Source organism: Phacochoerus africanus, chromosome 8 (assembly GCF_016906955.1).
Source record: "Phacochoerus africanus isolate WHEZ1 chromosome 8, ROS_Pafr_v1, whole genome shotgun sequence".
NCBI lineage: Eukaryota > Metazoa > Chordata > Mammalia > Artiodactyla > Suidae > Phacochoerus > Phacochoerus africanus.
This window is the reverse complement of record NC_062551.1, coordinates 138,386,559-138,409,955: the sequence shown is the minus strand read 5'-3', so window position 1 is coordinate 138,409,955 and position 23,397 is coordinate 138,386,559. Positions and strand designations below refer to the sequence as shown.

The window sequence follows — 23,397 nt, the reverse complement described above, 5'->3', positions numbered from 1 at the left end:
ATATATGCACAATGGAATACTACTCAGCCATAAAAAAGAACAAAATAATGCCATTTGCAGCCACATGGCTGGAACTAGAGACTCTCATACTAACTGAAATAAGTCAGAAAGAGAAAGACAAATATCACTCATATCTGAAATCTAATATATGCCACAAATGAACCTTTCCACAGAAAAGACACTCATAGACTTAGAGAACAGACTTGTGGTTGCCAAGGGGGAGGGGGAGGGAGTGGGATGGACTGGGAGTCTGGGGTTAATAGATGCAAACTATTGCATTTGCAGCAGATAAGGCATGAGATCCTTATCAGGTCACTTATGATGGAACATGATGGAGGATAAGGTGAGAAAAAGAATATATGTGTATATATATATATATATATATATATATATATGACTGGGTTACTTTGCTGTACAGTAGAAATTGACAGAACACTATAAACCAACTATAATTGAAAAAATAAAAATCATTAAAAATAAAAATAAATAAAAATAAAATAAATAAGCTCTGCTAATGAAGTTTTGAGGACTCCAATGAACTAGGTTTTTATCTAAGTTTTTTCGCAAATAGTTTATTAAATTGAATTTTTCATGTTTTTATATTTTAAAACATGATAATAAAAACACCAAAAATGTTAACACAAATGCATTAAAATACACAGCATTGATGGAGTTCCTCCTGTGGTGCACTGGGTTAAGAATCCAACTGCAGTGGCTCAGGTCGCTGCAGAGGAGTGCATTCGGTCCCTGGCCCAGCACAGTGGGTTAAGGTCTGGCATTGCTGCAGCTGCAGCTGGGATTCAATCCCTGGCCTGGAAACTTCCATATGCTGTGAGTGTGGGCTTAAAAAAATATATACGTCATTGATACAAAGTGTTATAAGTGTAGTAGAAATGTTCACTACTAAGTAAGGCTATCAATTAATAGAAAATTTTACAAATAGCACACAGAACAGCGGTCTGACATTTTCATACATCAGTATGACGTTTATCATTAAGTTAAAGATAGATGCTAAGTCACTTAATGTATCTGCACAATTTAACCTTTTTTCATTTTTCTCTCTAAGGCAACAAGTCCCATATTAGAACCCTTATGTTAAAAGGTCTCCGCCCATCTCGACTGACAAGAAATGGATTTACAGCATTGCACTTGGCAGTTTACAAGGTACAAGAGTTTTGTATTAGAACAAAAGATGATATGTATCTTTGGCCATCTTTTTTTTTTGGCTAATTTGATTACTAATTTATAATCATGGAAAATATTCAGAGTAACCAGAGCATTATATCACTGGATAGACTAGAGACTTCTAACCAACTCTTTGTTGACCAGTTCTAATGAAAACACCTTCTTTTTATTGCTTTCCATGTTTATTTCATTTAATTCTCACAAGAATCCTGTAAATAATGGTATTATAATCTCCAGGGTTACATGGTTAGCTAATGGTTAGCTAGAATTTAAGACCTGGCAGTTTGGTTCTCTCTCCAGAGCGCTCCTTCCCAGACCAAGCCATCTCTATGCAGAAGAAGATAAAGTTGCATTTGAAGATGGAAGAGTGCATTGACCTTCCGCATGGTTTCCTTAATTTGAAAAATATCTCTAGTGTTCTCTTTAGAACTTTATGTTATTTCTACTACTTTTGCTTTGATTGTTTGTTTCCTTACATCAATCCCTTGTTCCAAAATAATCTCAGTACCTGATCAGAAAGTAAATATAAAAGTAGATTGGAAAAGTTGGGATACTCAGTGTTGGGATAGATCCTAGAGATGGTCATAAATATGAATTTATATAATATATAAATTAAATATAAATGTTAATTTTCTGATCATAGTAAGTTTCTACTTACTCAATGCTTATTATCAGCTAAATATTCTACTTTTATATACATTATTCCTTTAAGCATTAAAATAAGTAAGTTGCATATTACTGTTTATTTTATGTAAAAGGAAATTGAAGGTTAAAATTGGATATTAGTAAATATTAGAATAATTATATGAATCAAGTACAGTTGTCTCATTATTATATTGCATATTTTGTTCTTTCTCATTCTCATGAATCTCTGACAAGATTTTATTTCAGTTTTGTATTGCAGGTGTAGTGGTAGAGGGGGCAGGGGCACTGCCGTATCTGGATCACTGTGACTTTGCTCTATAACCCTCCCCAGCTTTTGGAATGTTTATCATTGTGGGGGAAGAGAGCTGTATTTTCCCATGATTCAGATTCACATATTCCTGTGATTTATCATGAAATGCTCTAATGTTCACCCTTTCTCAAGCCCAGTCAATGCCTAGTCAGTTTTTCCAATTCCTTCTGGAAGAAAGTGTCAGTTAAGTGCTAAATTGTCTTTGATAGCTACTGATCGTCCTACAGAACTTGAATGGAGACTGAGTTTAAGGTGTAGGAAACAGTGTCTAATGACAGCTTTTCTGCTGAATGATAGGAGGTGAAAGTAGAAGAGCTCCAAGGAATAGGAAGCTGGTGATGGACAGTCAAGGCACTATTGTAAAACCATGAATTCTAAATCTTGTATGGCAGATTCTTTCTATACTAGTTCATTTTCCTAAGATTTAGCATGGCACAACCATGATGGGTTCTGAATGATTTAGTGCTTCAGTCTTAAAAAAATATATTTCTTCCACCTCTGTTTATCAAAGCAAAATTTCCATTTTTAGAGTTCCCTTTGCTCTAATTCTTCTGTTTTCCTTATATTTTACAGAAGGATATATGGACTATAACTTTTTAAATAGCAAACAAATTTAGAAACTCAAGATATAAGATAGGAAAAAATTCTTGAGGCCATAATAAAATGTATGATTACTCTACTTATTTCTTAACAAAGATAAAACCAAATTAAATTTACCATTCTACTTTAAACGTGGAAACAATGTACAGTAGCCATTCATACTACTGCTGTATTAAGTCCAGTTCTAATTATACCTTCCCTAGACTACAGCAATAGGTATCTGATTCATTTTGGGCTGTAGTCTTCTTCTCCCCTATATTTTAATGAACTCTTATTTTAACGTTATTTTAAACAAAATAATTTCTGACTATTAACAAGAAACTCCTCTATAGACTTTACCCAGATTTTCTAATTGTTTACATTTTGTCACATCTCCATCATATCACTCATTTTTTTTTCTGAATCATTTGAAAGTAAATTGAAGACAACATGGCCTATTGCTACTAAATAGTTCTATCTTTATTTCCTAAGAGGAAATTCACTTACATAATCAAAAAACAATTATCAAAATCAGAAAATATAACATTGATATGATACTATTTATCTAACCTATAGTCCAAATTCAAATTTGGCCAGTTATCCCAATAGTATCCTTTGTAGCTGTTTATTTTTTTGTTGTTTAGCATTGAATCCAGCATTATGTATTTTTAGTTTTCTTCTCTCTCTGTAATCTCCTTTAATCTGAAGGAGTTACTCTGCCTTTCTTTGCCTTTTTTTGATCTTAATATTTTGATATATATAGGACAGTTATTTATAAATAGTTCTTTGAATTTTTATAAATATTACAATTAAGCTTTATTCTTACTACTCACAATATGAATAATGTAATTTTCACATCTTTTTATGGGCCACATTCAATTACACACTCTCAGATGCTGGACCTGTCTCAAAGGTAAGTATTTTTTTTACCAGAGGTGGCATCTCTGTTTCCATGAGTAAGAACAGAGTAGATATATAGCTTTTTAATGCCATGTGGTTAGTTAGCTCTCATACTTTTTTTTTTTTTGCTTTGTTTCTGTTTGGTTAAGAGATTAGATTTATTGAGGTATAATTTATACACAATACAATTCAAAATTTTAAGTGTACATGTTGGTGACTTTTAAAAATGTATATATTCATGTGCCATCATTGTTATCGTGATATAGGGATTTTCTGTCATACACAAAAGCTCCTTCATACCTTTATGCAGTCAGTTCCTTCCTCCTGTTTTATTGTAGCATTTATAATTATTTGTTCATTTTGAAATTTCACATGTTGAACTGTGAACTTTGAGCACTGGGAGTCTTTTTTTTTTTTCTGATTCCTAAGTGTATAATACCTGTAAAAGATCCTTGATAAGTATTCTTGAAAAATTAGTGAGTATCCAAACATTAGTATAAATATTATTTGATATTTATTATTGTAATAGTATATCTTAATAAAGACTGTAGCTTAATAGCTAGACTACTCATGTTCATATCTCAGTTCTGAGACTCAATTATGTGCATCTTTAGGTAAATTAATCTTCCTTTGTCTCTCTGAAATGAAGCTGATAGAATTACCTATTTCATTGGATAGTTTACAGTTTTTAAAAAAACAATATGCAGAATAATATGCAGCAAAAAAACCTAGCTCACAGTAAATACTTAATGAAAACTAATTATTATTGTTGAACTTTCATTGCAACAAACATTTATCAGAGACCTAATGTGTCAGCAATTTTACACAGAAAAAAAAAAAAGAAAAGAACCGTGTTCCCTGGATACTTGCATTCTGAAGATATATGAATATGTATTCCTAACAACATCGAAGCAGTAAAGTCTATGCTTAATATCAATGGACTATCCTATGCCATATAAAATTAGCACCTCAGAGTTCGCGTCATGGCTCAGTGGAAACGAATCTGACTAGGAACCATAGGGTTGTGGGTTTGATCCTGGCCTCGCTCAGTGGATTAAGAATCTGGCATTGCCGTGAACTGTGGTGTAGGTCACAGACATGGCTCATATCTGGCGTTGCTGTGGCTTTGGTGTGGGCCGGCGGCAACAGCTCTGATTAGACCCCTAGCCTGGGAACCTACATATGGCGCGGGTGTGGCCCTCAAAAGACGAAAGACCAAAAAAAAAAAAAAATTTGCACCTCAAATGCATGTATTTGTTCATACATTATAATCATGAACAAAAACCATTTAATTAGTAAATAGCTCAAGGCACAGTACACTCTTTGGAAGACAGTGTTAAAACTCATGGCTGTAAAACTATACCTCAAATATCATTTTTGATAATATCAGAATATTTGCAAATTTGTATTCAAAGATGACTAGATTGTCATTAATTTTACCTGGAAATTTAGCTTACACAAAGATCAGATAAGTAGGAAGTAAGATGCCACCTCTGTCATCTTCCTTTTCTTCTTCCATTAGTAGTATATAGTCGACCTGCAGTTTCATCACAGGAATTTTTATATCATGTCCATTTTTAAGGATCAATTTAGTTAAAATTAGATATTAAAATCTACAAATCCACTGAATTTGGCCTATACAAGTTATAATGCTTCCTCAAACATTAAATGCTAAAAAAGAGTGATGGGCAAATCTCAATATCTCTCTATTTGGAATTCCATAATTTATTTCTTAGTAACATGTGATTGAGTGATATGTGAACTGAGATCACTAGTGCAAATTTTCATGTTATAGATTAGTAAAATTTTATTATTTTTATATATAAATAAATATAAATGGAATTTCTAGTATTTTCTTTTTACACTCTAATGAATTTCCTTACAAGACTTCTATCCTATTTGCATTCCACCTTGAGGCATACTTCTATAGATGGATCTAAATTATACTTCTAAAATGAAACACATGACTTTGGGGGAAAAATTAAGACTTGTATAGTTTCATATATTTTAAATAAGGATGTTAATGAACAAAAGCTTATTAGATCATCTAGTTTAACCTCACGCATACCTCTCCTTCAATACCTAGACAAACTATTTTATGAAATTTGTTAAGTCAATGAAAAGTAGCATTTTGATTAGTCAACTTTTCTTCTAGCATTTCATATGATAAAAGCAGATGTTGAATGGGCATTTATTTCATCCTAAGGTTATCTAGAAATATGTAATTGCAGCCATTCAGAAGTCCTTTTATATATTTATTATGGAGGGGAAGGACAAGGAAGCAGGGAAAATTTTAATTTAAGCATTTATTCTTTATTCTGTCTCAGTCACTAGACTTATGTTCTTATTGCTACATAACTTGTCTTTCAGAAAACTCTGTTTTCTACTCCTTGTGATTCATAGCCTAGAAACCACTGTATCTTTTTTTGCTAATTATTTTTCCTTCCTTTGCACATGTGTTTGATTGCAAAGTTGGGTTTTTGGGTTTTGTTTTGTTTTGTTTTCCGACTATCCTAAATCTAAGACCTTTGGCATATGTTTCATAGTCTCTGAATTATCTATTTAGATCAAATTTTGCTACTGATATTTTGAATTGGATGATTCCTTATGGGGAGCCATTCTGTGCATTGTAACATGTTTGGCAGCATTCCCGGCCTCCATTCTCTAGAGGTCAGTGACCATTTCTCCCACTGATAGTTTTGCCACCAAAAATGTCTCCAAACATTGCCCCAGGAGGACATCACCCCCATTTAGAAACCACTAATTTAGAGAGCAAAGCAAATTTATATATATATTTAAAATCCAAGCTGCATTTTTATTTAAACAAAAAAAAGTTTACTCATTAAAGATTGTATGTTCCCCAGATGGGAGTTTGTTGAGATAATAAAAATTCTTTAAATAAACAAAAATATTCTCAAAAAATCTCACTTTTTGTATACTTAATGTCCAATTAAATCACAAGTTTTTGTTGATTCTTTGAAAAGATCAACAAAACTGATAAACCTTTAGACAGACTCATCAAGAAAAAAGGGAGAGGGCTGAAATCAATAAAATTAGAAATGAAAAAGGAGAAGTTACAACTGAAACCACAGAAAGAGAAAAGATCATATGAGACTACTGCAAGCAACTATATGCCAATAAAATGGATAACCTAGAAGAAATGGAAAAATTCTTAGAAAGGTATAATCCTCCAACACTGAACCAGGAAGAACTAGAAAATATGAATAGACAATCACAAGTACTAAAATCAAAACTATGATTTCAAAACTTGCTTTTTTGTACACAACTAATTTTATTATTTTTTAATGTTACAAAGGCTTCATTTATTATTATTATTATTATTAAAGTATAGTTAATTTACAGTGTTTCTTCACATTTTGTTGTGCATCAAAGTGACCCAATCACATACATTTCATTGCACTGTACAATAGGGTCCCATTGCCCATCCATTCCAAACATAACAGTTTGCATCCAAAAAGCCTCCCAAATACCCATTCATCCTTCTCTCTCCCCTTTCCTCACTGGGAGACTCAAGTCTGCTCTCCCTAGTCATGATCTGTTTCTGGGGTTTTTTTTTTTTTTTGGATAGGATCATCTGTTCCATATTTTAGATTCCACAAATAGGTGATATCATATTGTATTTGTCTTTTTTTTCTGGCTTGCTTCACTTCGTATGAGAGTCTCCAGTTCCATCCATGTTGCTGCAGATGGCATTAGTTTGTCTTTTTTATGGCTGAGTAATATTCCATTGTATATATGTACCACATCTTAATCCAAACTATGGCTGAGTAGTATTCCATTCTTTATGTATACCACATCTTCCTAATCCAGTCATCTGTTGATGGACATTTAGGTTGTTTCCATATCTTGGCTATTGTGAATAGTGCTGCAGTGAACATAGGGATGCATGTATCTTTTTCAGTGAAAGTTTCTTCTGGATATATGCCCAGCAGTGGAATTGTTGTATCATATGGTAGTTCTATATTTAGTTTTCTGAAGTATCTCTGTATTGTTTTCCATAGTGGTTGTACCACTTTACCTTCCCACCAACAGTGAAGGAGGGTACCTTTTCCCAACACCCTCTCCAGCATTTGTTATTTGTTGACATGTCAGTGATGGTCATTCTGACTAGTGTGAGTGTGGTACCTCATTGTAGTTTTGATTTGCATTTCTCTTCAAAAAAAAGACCAGATTCTTCACAGGTAAATTTTATCAAAGAGAAAAGTTAATACCTATTCTAATGAAAGTCTTCCATACAACTGCAGAGAAAGGAACAATCCAAAGTGTATTCTATGACCATTACCCTGATACCAAAACCAGACAAAGATGCCGTATAAGAAGAAAATTATAGGCCAGTATCACTGACAAACGTAGACACAAATTCCTCAACAAAATATTAGGAAGCTGAATCAGCAATACATTAAAAGGACCATACACCATGGTCAAATGGGATTTATCCCAGTCATGCAAGGATTTTTCAATATCTGCTAATCAGTGTGATACACCACATTAACAAGGTGAAAAATAAAAACCATACAGTCATCTCAATAGATGGAGAAAAAGCTTTTGATAAAATTGAACACTCATTTATGATAAGAATTCTCCAGAAAATGATCACAGAGGGAACCTACCTCAATATAATAAAGCCCATATATGACAGATCTACTTCTAACATCATATTCAACAATGAAAATCTGAAAATATTTCCTCTAAGATAGGAACAGGACAATGATATCTGCTCTTGCCACTTTTGTTTAGCATAATTTTGGAACCTATCCATGGCCATCAGAGAGGACAAAGAAATAACAGCAATCCAAGTTGGAAAGGAATTAAGATTGTCAGTGTTTGCAGATGGATACTGTAAATAAAAAATCCTAAAAATGTTACCAGAAAATTGCTAGAGCTCATTAATGAATTTGGTAAAGTTGCAGGATGCAAAATTAATACACAAAAGTATCTTGCATTCTTATACAGTAACAATGACAGATCTATAAAGAGAAATTAAGGAAATAATCCCATATATCATCACATCAAAAAGAGTAAAATACCAGAGTTCTCACTGTGGCACTGTGGGTTAAGGATTTGTCTTTGCCACAGCTGTGATATAGATTGCAGCTGAGACTGATTCAATCCCTGGCCCAGGAACTTCCATATGCTACAGGAGTGGCCAGAAAAGAATAAAATAAAATAACATACCATACCATAAAATAAAATAAATAAAATAAAATAAAATAATAAAATAACATACCATAAAATAAAATAAAATAAAACAAAATACCTAGAAATAAACCTACCTAAGGAAACAAGAGACCTGTACTCTTAATACTATAAGATGCTGATGAAAGAAATCAAAGATGACACAAACAGAAAGATATACCATGCTCTTGGGTTGGAAGAATCAATGTTGTCAAAATGACTATAATACACAAGACAGTCTACAGATTCAGTACAATCTTTATCATAGTACCAATGGCATACAATAATCAAAACAGTATGAATGTGAGAAAAAAGAATGTATACATGTGTGTGTAATTGGGTCACCATGCCGTACAGTGGAAAAAATAAAAATAAAAGGTTAAAAAAAAACCACCCAGTATGATACTGATGCAAAAACAGAACATGTAGATCATTAGAACAGATAGAGAGCCCAAAGATAAATGTACACACCTGTGGTAAACTAATCTGTGACAAAAGAAAAAAAATATGCAATGGAGAAAAGACAGTCTCTTCAGTAAGTGCTGCTGAGAAAATTGAACAGCTACATGTAAAAGATTGAAATTAGAACATTCTTTAATACTGCACACAAAAATAAACTCAAAATGGATTAAAGACTCAATGTAGGCCAGACACTGTACAACTCCTGGAGGAAAGCAAAGGCAAAACACTCTTTGACATAAATTGCAGCAATACTTTTTTGATCCACCTCCTAAAGTAATGAAAATGCAAACAAAAATAAACAAACGTGACCTGATTAAACATAAAAGCTTTTGCATAGCAAAGGAAACCATTAACAAGTAGAAAGAAAAGACACCCCACAGAATTAGAGAAAATCCTTGCAAACAAAGCAACTGACAAGGGAGTAATCTCCAAAATTATACAAACATCTCATAAAGCTTTATATAAAAAAAGAAGCAAGACAATTACAAAAAAAAAAGTCAGATGATCTAAACAGACATTTCTCAAAAAAAAGACATACAGATGGCTAAAAAACACGTTTTAAGATGCTCACTGTCACTAGTTATTAGAGAAATGCAAATCAAAACTACATTGAGGTATCACCTCACACCAGTCAGAATGGACATCATCAAAAAGTCTACAAACAATAAATACTGGAGAGAATGTAGAGAAAATGGAACCCTCCTACACTGTTGGTGAGAATGTAAATTGGTGCAGCCATTATGGATAGCAGAATGGAGCTTCCTTAAAAGACTGAAAATATAACTACCATATCTTCCAGCCATCTCCCTCCTGGGCATATTTAATTCAAAAAGGTACATGCACCACAATGTTCATTACAGCACTGTTTATAATAACCAAGACATAGAAGCAACCTAAGTGTCTATGGACAGAGGAATGGAGAAAGAAAGTGTTGTACATACATAAAGTGGGATATTACTCAGCCCTCCCAAAATGAAATAGTGCCATTTGCAGCAACATGGATGAAGCTAGAGATTATCATACTGAGTGAAGTCAGACAGAGAAAGACAAATATAGCACTTATATGTGGAATCTAATAAAAAATGACATAAAAGAACTTATAAAACAGAAACAAACTCATAGGTTTCAAAATCAAACTTATGCTTATCATAGGAGAAACTATGGTGGGAGGAATAAAGTAGGAGGATAGGAATAACATATACATGCTACTGTATATAGGTAATTAACAAAGACTGACACATAGCACAGGGAAATCTACTCAATAGTCTGTAAGAAACTATATGGGAAAAAAGAATGTATATATGTATATGTACAACTGATTCACTTTGCTGTACACCTGAAAATAATACAACTTTGTAGTAAACTATAATTTACTACAGTAAACTATAACCCCACATAATAATTTTAAAAATAAAATAGGGGAAAATTGCAACTTTAAACCCTGTTTAATACTTGACCCTTACTTTAGTTACTAGGGAACATTTATACTCATAAATAAGAAAAATCATTAAGATGGATTTTTTTATACAAATACTTGTTCTTAGTAACCAAATATTTCATAACCTCTTTATAAATTAACATGTTCTCAGTGAAAAGAGAATGGAATGCTAACTGAAGATGTTAAGTATCCTTCAGTTCTAATGAGGGTCAGTACTGTTCCCTTCAAGAACCTTCCCTGACCCTTCCCAAGTCTGGATTAGCTACTCCTCCAGTGCACTCTCTTAGCATCTTTTACTTACCTTGTTGTACTAGAAATGATTCTGTATGTCATTACCCAGTTACTTCTCTACATTTTCCTCTAGATTAGGGGTGCTAATCTCGCATGCTTTCAGTTAATGAGACAGGTAGTGTAAATAAATGAAGATGTTAGATAATACAGAAAAATTAAATGGGAACTAACACCCAGAGTCTTTTTTTTTTTTTTTTTGTTGAGATACAAAATGTGGTGGACACTGTGGCAAGTTAGAGAACTCATACTCTTTGTAAAGAAAGGTAGGAGTCAGTATTCAGGACTAGTTGCCATATGGGAATATCAGCACAGTACTAGAACGAATTTCAGAGAATCAGAAATTATATGAAGTTTACTAATATTTTTTTTTGGCCATTAATTCATGTTTTTAGTTGTAAATACATGTACATTCAGTATAAATCACCACTAATATCTTTTCCCCTTGATGCCTGTTTGTATTCTCTGATAAGAATTATGAGTACTACCAAGGCAGGGACTGGATCTAAATTGCTTATCATCTTATTCTAACCACTGCAATCAATTCTTGGTGTATATTCATCAGTACATATGTGTGGCATAAATAAATGAATGATATTTATATGGTGACTAGGAAGACAAAAAGTACTTCAAAGAACGAAGAATCTTGACATTAGACAAAATATTGTGCTGTTTTGGCCATTAGAATCAGAAATTAGGAAATTGTCAGATTTCTCTATAAGGGATATTTTAGCAAATTTGTGAGAGTAAAAAGAATAAAAATAGATTAAAAATAAATGGAGTTAGGAAAATGGAGGCAATGAATATTGACTGCTTCTTCAAAAGGCAAGATTGGACAGTGTCTTGATAAGTGGTAGGGTCACAGAAAGATTTCTACAATAGTGTTTTTAGTCCTTTTTAAGGTCTTGACAGTTTGGATAAACATAAAAATTCACAGTCTGTTTAAATTTTTTAGTTAAAAAATAAAATATAAGGTAAAGCAAATTAAAGAGATTGTTATATTCAATTCGCTTTTTAAAACGGCATGTATTTGCATTCTCCCAAACTCCCAGAGATTTTGATTAGCCCCTCCCTGTTAAATCATCACTATATTATTGAAAGAGAAGACAACTATTCAAAGGCCAGTTGGAGGCAGCCCATGGGAAGAAAGTGATTATGGGAAACTGGAAAAGGATCAGCAGAGGGGATTATAAAAAAAATAGGTCAAATGCAAATTTGGAGACATTGTTCTTAAAAGAGTATAGGTACTCAATCTGAGAGTGTGTTCCTTCTCTTTTTCTTTCTTATTTTTTTCAAAATTTCAGGCAGAGTCAAGTATTTCCATCACAGTAAAACCTTTAATAATTGATATCTTTTGTGAAGATAAATTCAGAATTATTTCAACAAGAGGCATGTAGGTGTGAACCTTCATGAGAAGTTATTTTTATACTGATTAATGGATCCTTTCATTGGAGATGTCTATGATGCATGAGGTAGCTCTAGTCCATTAAATTTTTATGCCTAGAACTAAATACATTTCATACTGAAGCCCCACATCATCCCTTGTCCTAGAAGAAAACCTAAGGTTCTTTAAAGACTATAAAACTGCTAATATTACTTTTCTCTTTACAAACATATCAGGCTGTAACAAATGCTGTGTTGGGTTAATTGGGTTGATGAAGACAAACTGCTTAGAGAAGCACATTATTAAAATATTTATTTATAATCTCCGTTTTCATACTCAGAATTTCAGTCTTCTTTCCAAACCAAATTCAGCTCTGCCTTGGAGCTTGATGTGACCCTTCAGGGAATGCTAAAATATCAGAGTTGGATAGGATATTACAGAAAACAGTTTAGTCCAGCTCTGTAATCATATAGGTAAAGAAATGGAGGTATTTCATGATTAAACATCTTTGGGAACAATGTGGATTGAGACGTAAGGTGAATATTCTCTTAGAGTGAGCTCAGTCTTGGAGGCAATACATTTAACATAAATATATAAACTTATACTTGTAAGGATATAGGGTGTACAGACATTTACACATACATTATACAATTTTATCTTCATTGCAATTCTGTTAGATACAGCAGATATTAGATCCCTTTTTGCGAAGAGCACATGGTCAGGGCTTGCACATGAAAGGCAAAAAATGGGGCAAGGAAGAGTGGTTGGCAGTGGAGGGTAATGTATTTTATTTTATTGAGAAAAGCAGAGGGTTCAGATACAAAACCTCAATTCAAATCCCAAGTCAGTTTTGATTCAAATGCACATTAACAGAAAACATTTTATGATACGGTATGCTAGTTTAGTTCTTGAAAAGCATACTCTGAAGGGGATTTAGGATTTAGGGATTTTTGTGAAAGTGACACCTGTGAAAGGAAAAGGAAGCAGGGTTGGTCAGGGGGAGCTGTCAGATCACAATGCAGACTTGCTAAAATCTCTATAGCCCAATTGGAAATCAGAGCAAAAATTGCCTGAGGAGTGTCACATTGAGTGGACATGGCTAGGCTATTGTACTATCACCTTTCTCAGTCACTTACTGAGGCCCTGAAAAAATCCTAATCTCAGCTAAAATGCTGCAGGAAAACTATAAAGACCTCGCTGAGGGAGGCTGCCGGCTAACCGTGCTCCTGACACACTCTCCTTTGAAGGGAGATCTGAATGACACATCTCTACATCTGCCAGACATAGGGAAATGCTCATGGTTGTATATTAAATAAAAAAAGGGAGATTACCTACCTCTACATGTAGTGTGAGCTCAATTGTGTACCTAATAACTGATAATAAAAAAATCATGTGTCAAACATTGTGTTAAATGCTTTACATCATTCAATTCACTCCTCACAGCTCTATGAGACTGATATTAATATTAACTTCACTTTACAGGAAAAAAAAAAAAAAACCTCAGCTCAAGAGGTTAAGAAACACGTTCCAAATGTAGGAAGATGCCGTCAGCCTGAAAATATTGGTTTGCTTTGCTGTGCTAGTCTTTGCTCTATCTAGTTTTATGAAGGTATTATACTTAGGAAAAAGAATGAAGAGAAATAAACGCATAAATGATAAAAGTGATTTTATGGTAGGACTACAGGTTGTTTTTAATAACCTGTTATTTGTTATTTCACTCTATTATCTAAATATTCTACTATAAAATATTTTGGTTATCTATTGAGGCATAACGAACCACTGCAAACATAGTCCTCTAATACAAAATCATTTTATGATTATCATGGATTCTCAGTTCAGAAATTTAGACAAAACATGGTGGAGATGGCTTGATTCTGTTGCACAAAGTTTAGGGCCTTAGCTGAGCAGACATTAATGACTGGGAGTTACTCCATCAGCTGGGAAATGGGATCCTCTGCTTGGCTTTTTGTGTCTGGTCATCCCTGGGCTGGGATAGTCATCCCATCCCTGGGCTGGGATGACTATAAGGCTGGTCTCAGCTGGGTCATTTGATTGGAGAACCTTTATATGCTCTGTACCCTTTCCAAGTGGCCTGGCCTTCCTTACTGCATGGCTGCCTTAAATTGATCAAACTTCTTATATGGTAGCTTAGAGCTTCAAGAGCAAGTTTCCAGAAAACAAGAAGGAAGCTATGTGGCTTTCTATGGTCCAGCCTGGGAAGAAACATAGCTCACTTCTGTCATATTCCTTGGTCTCAATCCACCCAGATGCAAGGAGAAGGGACACAGGTTTCACATCTAAATGGGAAGATTGTAAATGAATGCTAGCTATTTTTTCATTCTTCCAGAGGACATATTTCCAAAATAATAAGAAAATAAATTTTAGACATTAAACAGTCCCAGTTTTAGTTTTTATTCTGGAGTAGAATGAACAAAAACCTAGTGGGGTTTGTGTGTGTGTGTGTGTGTGTGTGTGTGTGTGTGTGTGTGTGTGTGTATTTTTCTTAATTTATGTAATTTGTTGGTAGAGAATCTTAGTTCTCTCTGACACTAATAGTTACTTTTCCTGGTTTCTTTTATAACAACATTCACTGAGCTAGCAACAGGCAAGACAGTAGATGCAGTAGAGTTTTACACATAAGACAAAGTTGGAGTTGATACCACTACAAAAAGTTTTCATCCATTTACATAAATCTTCAGAGGTCTATAGTACCCCCAATTCTATTCTCCTTAAGGAGATAGCTGGACCGATTTTTTTTTGTCCAAACTTCATTCTTCCACATAAGGATTTTCCTTTGTTAAAAATAATTATTGTACACATGAATGCATTATAGATCCTCATTTACCCCACACTTCAGAAGGCCTCTGTGTGTCCCACTGAATAATAATGATGTAAATCTGGATGAGCGGGAAAACCTCAGTTTCCTGGAATACCATTCTCAAGGCAAGTTTTAAGTCTTTCATTTAAAAAAGATTTGCCCTCACATAGGTTTTATATATTGCAAAGTGCAAGCCATGTGAGATTAGCTTTATAATACTTAGAATTTGCCTAATGTTTTTATTTTCTATGAATTTCCTTTTCAGGAGCTATAAATTACTCCATTAGGAAACATTATTCCTGTGGAGTAGGGGAGAAATATTCAGGACCTGTCAGTTAAATACAACAAAGTACAATAAAAATTCATCCTCTCAACTTTTCCCTTGAGATTCGAACCAGGGAAACTATGGAAAGTCAAAATGAAGCATGAATCTTGTAGTGAAACAGACCTGAGTTTGTATCTAGCTCTAAAACTTACAAATTATTTAAAGTTCTGCAAGTATTTAAATTCTTGAGCCTGACTGTCATCAACATAAAGTAAGGGTTAATAATATTTTCTTCAGAAGAAAATTGTGACTCTTGAAAGAGATGTTGTAGGTAAAACATTGTACATGATACTTAGCCCATAGTAAACAATTTAAAAGTAGTGATGATTTTTTTTTATATTTTAGCATATTTTGGTAAGATGAGAGTTCTATTTTTATAGTATTTAATAAAAACATATATAAATCAACCAGAGGTCACTTTGAGAAATCCAACCAAAATACAAAATAATTTAGTACTTTTAACTTTTGATCTCATCATTTGCCTATTCTGAAGGAATCATACATACTTTCTCTTAAATTACACAAATTCTGGCTAGATAAGAAAAAAAATAAAGACAGTTGAGGAAAAGATGAATATGTTTATAAGAATCTGCCTGATAGATAAATATCTCATATGCTCCATGATTTTCATATAATTTATTTTAATTTGGCCTAGTGTGGTGCTTGTCATAAGGTAGGTATTCATTAATATTTGTTGAAGTAGAATATCCATCTTTTACTGATTTGTATGATTTCTTCATGTATTTAATATACCAACCACTTGTCAGTTTTATATGTTGTGAATATTTCTCCAATTTGTCATTTATCTTATAATATTGTGTTTTTCTAATACTTCCATGTTTTCAAAAATTTTTATTTCCTTTTATTTAAAAATGATTTTATGCTTGAAATACCTTCCTTACCTCCCTGCATTTAAATGCCTGTTCATCTGCAGGGAAAAATATTTTAGGTGACGTCTTCCCATTTTTCTCAGAGATTGTGCATGTCTTTAGCCCTCACCATTTAAAGTTAAAAAGTTATTGGTGAGGTGGGTGTCAATTCCTGTCAATTCTTTTTTTCCCGAGATGGTAGAACTAGTGGACATTTCCTAATTTCCAGTACTGATTCATAATTTTCTTATGTCTTATTCCTTTGATTATATACATCACTAACTTGTGAAGCAGAAGTGAAGTGTGGTGAGGAGCTCAAGGGAAAGGAGAAAGAAGAGCTAGATGATGGAGTCAAATCAATAATCTTTTTGAGGAGTTTCCACTTATACTGATCCCTAGACTTCCATGTCCAGTGATAATGAGTTTATTGAGCATTGTTTTGCCAGATACCTTTTAAGCACTTTATATGCATTGTCACATCAGTTGTGGGTATAGTGTTTACATGTGTATCAAATAAGGTGGATACATTTATTATCCTTTTTTTTATAACCAAGGAAATTAGTGCAAAGGGGTTATATAACTTGCCCTAGATTACACAGTCATTAGCAGAGCTAGAATTCTAATTAGGAGCCTAATTCTAGTAACCACAATCTCCTTTTTCCTTTTTACCAGCTGTACCTGCCACATATGGAAGTTCCTGGGCCAGGGGTCAAATGTGAGCTACAGCCGTGACCTACATCACAACCACAGCAGTGTCAGATCTGAGCCACATCTGTGACCTATGCTGCAGCTTGTGATGACACCAGATCCTTAACACACTGAGCAAGGCAAGGGATGGAACCCAAAACCTCATAGAGACAATGTCAGTTCCTTAACCTGCTGAGCCACAACAGGAAATCCTAGTACCCACAATCTTAACCCTGCGTTATAAGTATCTCAAACTTAACATGTGAAAAACAAAAGGTTTTATTTCTACCTCAGAAACTACATTTTCCTGATTCTTCTATCAGTTATTCTCTTGCTATATATTGCACTTGTAAGAAATTTGAACACCCAATACAATGGCACGCAAAGCCCTGCAAAGTCAGATGCCTTTGACCTTATCTCTAATTAAAAAACACCTATAATCAACACTGGCCTTAAACACACTTAGCTTATTTCTACCTTAGGATTGTTGCACTAGTTACTCCCTGCCCTTTAATGTCAGTTCTCAAAATCATGACTTGAATTTTCCCTTTTTGATATTTTCCATTTATTGCAAAATTCACCTACTTTCTCAGTGGAGTTTTCCCTGACTACTCAATTTAAAGAAGCTATTTTATCATTTGTCATATTCATTTTATAGCTATTGGTACATTATGACACTGCTGCCGGCCCACACCACAACCATGGTGACAGGGGATCCAAGCTGTGTCTGAGACCTACACCACAGCTCATGGCAATGCTGGACCCTTAACCCACTGAGCAATACCAGGGATCAGACCTGCATCCACATAGATACTAGTTGGGTTCATAATCCTCAGAGCCACAATGGGAACTCCCCGCATTTTCTTACTAGTTTATTTTCTCTCTTTCCTCTCACATCTATACGTAGTAAAAAATATAAGCTCCATGAAGCAGGGGTTTAAGTGTTTTACTCACTGTATTGTCCCACTGCTCAATGTTTCAACACATATGATATGAGCATATTTATATATTCAAGAAGTATTTATTGAGTATATGAAAGGTTTATTGAAAAGGAGAATAAGCTGGTTAAAACTGTATGTGAGAAAATTTATCTGGTATAGAGGACGGACTGCAATGAAAAAAAGCTGAGTCAAGGATATAGGAGGCTATGTAAAGTGGAAGGTGATATCAGAAATAAGGAGAAATGTGAGAAGTACTAGTGAGTTTATACCAGCAGAATTCTGAAACTGACTGAGTTAAAGGGACTCAAGATCATTTGGAATAGGAAAGTGCCATTCAGGGAACTATATCCAATCTCCTAGGACAGACCACGATGGAAAATAATATTTAAAAAATAATGTGTGTGTATGTGTGACTGAGTCACTTTGCTCTACAACAGAAATTGGCACAACATAAAGTAAATCAACCATATTTTAATTTTAAAAAAAGTGTCATTAATATAAGTAAGTAATGCTAGGAGATGACAAATCACATTGGGGAAATTATGAGGAATATTAACAAGAGCAATTTTTAATTTTTAATGATTTTATTGGTGGGCAGGATATATGGGATTTGGACTTAGCAGAGAAGTCAAAACCAAAAATGAAGTTATCACATTGTGTAATTGCCAAAGGTGGCATTTAGAATGAGAAAATGGGGAGTTCCCCTTGTGGCACAGCAGAAACAAATCCCAGTAGGAACCATGAGATTGTGGGTTCGATCCCTGGCCACGCTCAGTAGGTTGAGGATCCGGGGTTGCTCTGGCTGTGGCGTAGGCCCATGGCTCTAGCTCCAATTAGACCCCTAGCCTGGGAACCTCCATAAGCCACGAGTACAGCCCTAAAAAGAAAAAAAAAAATGGCTTAGGGCTAAACTCCTAACTCACTCAATTTTTGGAGACAGAAACAAAGATGCAAAGGGAAGGAAACCAGAAATATATGGTTTTAGGAGGCAAAAGATATAAGGATTTCAGGAAGAAAGAGATGCTCTATAAAGAGGAGAATGATTGACATTGGATTTGGTAAACAGAGGTTACCTTCTGAGACTGAGGAGGTGATTTCAGGACTGTGGTGAAGTCTTTAGTCTCAGATGATTTAATACAAATCAAGGAAAGGGGGAGAATAAATACTCGTTACTGAGAAGGGATAGTGTCAAAAAAAGATTCAGAATGTAAGGAGTATGGTGAACTCTGTTGGTATTTATGCAAGATTTGGGTGTACATGGCTAGAGATTATTAAAGAAATGAATTCAAAACTATCATCAGTGAGTGTCAATAACTTTTTCCAGAAACTTTGAAAATAAAGGCAAGGATATAGATAAAATTAACTTAGCTTCAGTGGGAAAATGGTGTGTATTTTTTTTTTTTAGAATGGAGAAAACATAAGTCTCTAGACTGAGCAGAAGGAGCCAGTGGAATAGTAAAGAAAGATGAAATCTTTATTTAACTTTCTTGCTAGAGCAGGTATGCAGAGTGGGGACCTTGGAAACTATAACATTAATTTTTCTACTTGAAGTTCTTTGCCAAAAGTTTTTCAATTTGTTAATTTCTTCTAGACCTTCACTTAGTGTAACAGTATTAAGAAGTCAGACTTTGTTTTTCAGTGGGAGGATTTTCTGAACCAGTAGTCTTTGGAATTATATGTATATGCATAAATGCAGTGGCCTACCCCAGGAAGACTTGACTTTCTTGCCACGGGTGTGTCTGAGAGATCGATGGTCCAAGTGTTATAGAAGTTGTGCTGTGAATTCTTACTTTAAGGGAGAGTTAAACATGGAGACCTTTCTTTGCATTCCCTTACAAATCTGTGATATAACTCTACATTATTCTTTTGGGTGTTCTGATTTACAAAATGAGCTCTATAATAGTAATTTTTCATCAGATTATGTAGAGAAATATTTAATTTTTAATTTTTTATCAACAACTATTTTTGAAGTCCTACCATGTGCCAGTATTGAATGCATATGAAAGGTTAATTACATAATAAAAATTCAATGAATGTTAATTTCTATTAATATTATTAAAAAGTTCTGTGTCTCTCCAAGACAAAAACACAATGCAATAATAGTATGAAGAAAGTAAGGATTACTTTGGTCATTGCATAAGTTACTGTAACTTAAATGCTCAAACAGTGCTTCAAACGTTTTCACTAAGTGTGAAAACGTTTTGATGAGTCAAGAAAGGAACTACTGACTAATTATGTATAGGGCCCATGACACATATGTGTTAAGGAAAAGCAATTATTGAACTACCATGAAATGGTCCACTGCACCCAGTTGCTGGAGAAAACACATTTATTGGAGTGACCTACATGTAAGATTGAGTTGAGCTTGCAAGAGCCTCACCATAGGTAAATGTCTTTTCTGTCTTTCATTGTCAAGTGGTAGAAGATTGATTGTAATGGAACAGCCTGTCATTTGTTCCTCCATTTCAACCATCTGAAAGCTGCTGTCTGCTTTCTCATGTGATCTTATAGCAGAAATCGTACTTAAGTTTTCTTTGAGTGCCTGAACTGGCTGACAGTCAGGGAATCAATACAGACTGTTGCAGGGTGTTCAAACCTGCTATTAAGAGAAAAGTAACACTAAAGATGTGTTTCCTTACAGGATAGTGCAGAATTGATCACTTCTCTGCTTCACAGCGGAGCTGACATACAGCAGGTTGGGTATGGCGGCCTCACTGCCCTGCATATTGCTACAATTGCTGGCCACCTGGAGGTAAGTCACACCTTGATCACCTGTGAAAACAAACCTGCCTTTTCGGATTATTGTTTTCAGATGCTGGTTTTCAAGATTCTCGGAGTTGGCTTAATTTTTACCTGCTTGACACACATATTTCTTTTGGAGATCATATTGAGCTATATAAAAATCCTCTTTTGATAGTTCAGTCTATTTTGTAACAGTGTAATCAAACATCAGTTTATATAAAGATAGTTGGATATGCAGAGGCTGTATAGTAGTGATAAATAGCATAGGTTTTAAAGTCAGGCAGCTCTTACCGTACCTTCTGACACCTCTGTTTTCTTCTTTTATAAAATAGAAATAGTGATAGGGCTATTATAATGATTAAGTAGATAATCCATATAAAGCACTTCATAGATTACTTCATTCAGGGTAAGGACTCAAAGAAAGATTAGTCATTAATTCATTCACTCACACATTATTTGATTTATTAAGCATCTGTTGTATACCAGATACTGTTCTAGTTGCTAAGGTAACAGTAGCAAGTAAAACAAGCAATTTTCTGGAATTTAGTTGTAGAGAACAAGACAGACAATAAGGAAAAAAAAGTATTACATAATGTTATTAGAGTGTACTATAAAAATAATAAAATGAGGTAAAACAAAAAACAGAATGGAGAAGTGGGCACCATTTTAAATAAGCTATATAATGAAGCTATTTATAATATATATAACAGCACATGCAAAGGCCCTGAGGCAGAAAATAGCTAAGTGTATTTGAGGGGTAGGAGTGAGCCAGAGTTATTGCTGTGGTATGAACTAGAGGTAGAGTGTAGAAATGAGGTTAGCTGATGATAACAAACAAGAACAGACATGTTTTAAAGCCACAGGGGGGACTCTGGATCTTATCTTAAATTTAACTGTTGAAATATTAATTTAATACATGCAAAGCAGTTTAATTTACGTTATTTAATTTACTTCGCAAATCTTGATGAAATAATTTTTATTATCACTGCTATTTAATAGATACAAAACCAATAGATATAAAGTAATTAGTTAGAGATCACAAAGCCATTGAGAAAAAAAGCCGTGTCATTTCCTGTTCATTTTAGTCAGACTCCCATGATTTTCATGCTCTATTGATTGTAGTGACCACATGTAAGCTCAAAAATGTAGTAAATGAGCAAGTATCTATTTCTCCCTTTTGGTCATGTTGCAAGTTAAAGTGTACTTTATTCACTAACACGCACACACAACTCTGAACAAATGAAGCTACATATAAAGTCATACATATACCTATAGAATGGAAGTCAGCTCCCTTAAAAATGTCACTTCAGGGATCTTACATTAATAAATATTAATATATTTCAATGGGAACAAAATAATTTCCTTCATGTTGATATTTCTACCCCTTATTATATAATATTATTTGCCAGAAGATAAATGTTTTTAATGATATTCATCATAAATATAAGTGAATTTTATTACTTAAAAGGAGAGGGGAAATCCCATTAAAATCACTTAAATATAAATGTTTAAAAGAAAAAAAGAAACCATCTGAGGTCAGTGATAAAGTAAATGGAAAGTAAATATGAAGAAGTCTTGGTAGAAGAATTGATGAGGTAGACAGACATTAAGTGAAATATATTGAACCTCTTAATGCCAGGAAAATGAAAGAATATGTTCTGCAAACAAAATTCTTTTTGTCTAGTGCTAGGCTGATTATATTTGTGAGTGATAGAATTACAACAGGGTCAAAAGCAAGGTGGTTAAGAGCTTGGTCTCTTCATCTTCTATTCAAATAACTGTTCTCTTGTTTTGTAAATCATAGTGTGGAAGAAAGTATCATATCTATTCTACCAGCCTTAGAGAAAAATTGACCAAAATAATTCCAAATTGGTCTCTGTCCTTGTCTTACAGTTCTCTATGGGTTCTCCAACTTCCTTCATTAGCTGTGCTATAACATTCAATCACTTTTATAGTTAATCATGGATACTACAAAAAACAGGTATATATGCATTAGTCTTTATTCTCTTTATATCTAATGGACTAATTAAGTTTCAGATCAAATAATAAAGGAAAATGGGCCAAAAATCCTGAAAGCATCATATTCAAAATGCAGAACTTTTTTCTTTGAATTATTTCTTTTAAAGCTATTAATTGCAATAAATACCCACTTTTAATATATTTTCCACCACACTCATTCATTCATTTAACATGAGCTTCTACCTTTTCCTAGTACTGTGCTAGGATATGGGAATGATATAGGAAAATATGACAGAGTTTTCCCCCCCTAAAGACTTTATAATATAGCTAGACACACCAAATGAATACACAGGAATATTTATATAGGCAACTCAAAAGTAAAATAGCATTATAGTTATAAGTATGGAAGAGGAAAGAGTCAAAGATAAGAGTGGGTTTGATAATTAGAAATATCATTACATAGCAAGGAATGGCAAAGAAGACAAAATTAGAAGTGTTTGGGCCTCACTGGAATTTGAGATCAAGGTGGAGTAGAATGGTTAGGGAAGAATTTATGACACAAGGTTCAAAATTGGGCTGAACTTTGAAGAGTAGTAAGAACTTAACAGAGAAAAGAAGAGGAATCATGTCTAAAAATGAGAAGGAAAAATAAGCCAAGTACATTTAGGG

General features: G+C 33.9%; 1 protein-coding gene across 5 annotated transcripts in view; it reads left to right on the top strand.

Annotated features, from left to right (window-relative positions):
* The window catches only part of TNNI3K (TNNI3 interacting kinase), a 278,366-nt gene that overhangs the window by 13,360 nt on the left and 241,609 nt on the right, over window positions 1-23,397 (top strand). For 4 of the 5 annotated variants that reach the window (XM_047788642.1, XM_047788639.1, XM_047788638.1 and 1 more), the window contains exons 4-5: window positions 1,067-1,164; window positions 20,669-20,779. In XM_047788642.1, coding sequence (XP_047644598.1) covers window positions 1,067-1,164; window positions 20,669-20,779 — 209 coding nt within the window. The remainder of the gene's footprint in view (window positions 1-1,066; window positions 1,165-20,668; window positions 20,780-23,397) is intronic. The other variant, XM_047788640.1, reaches the window with a different exon arrangement.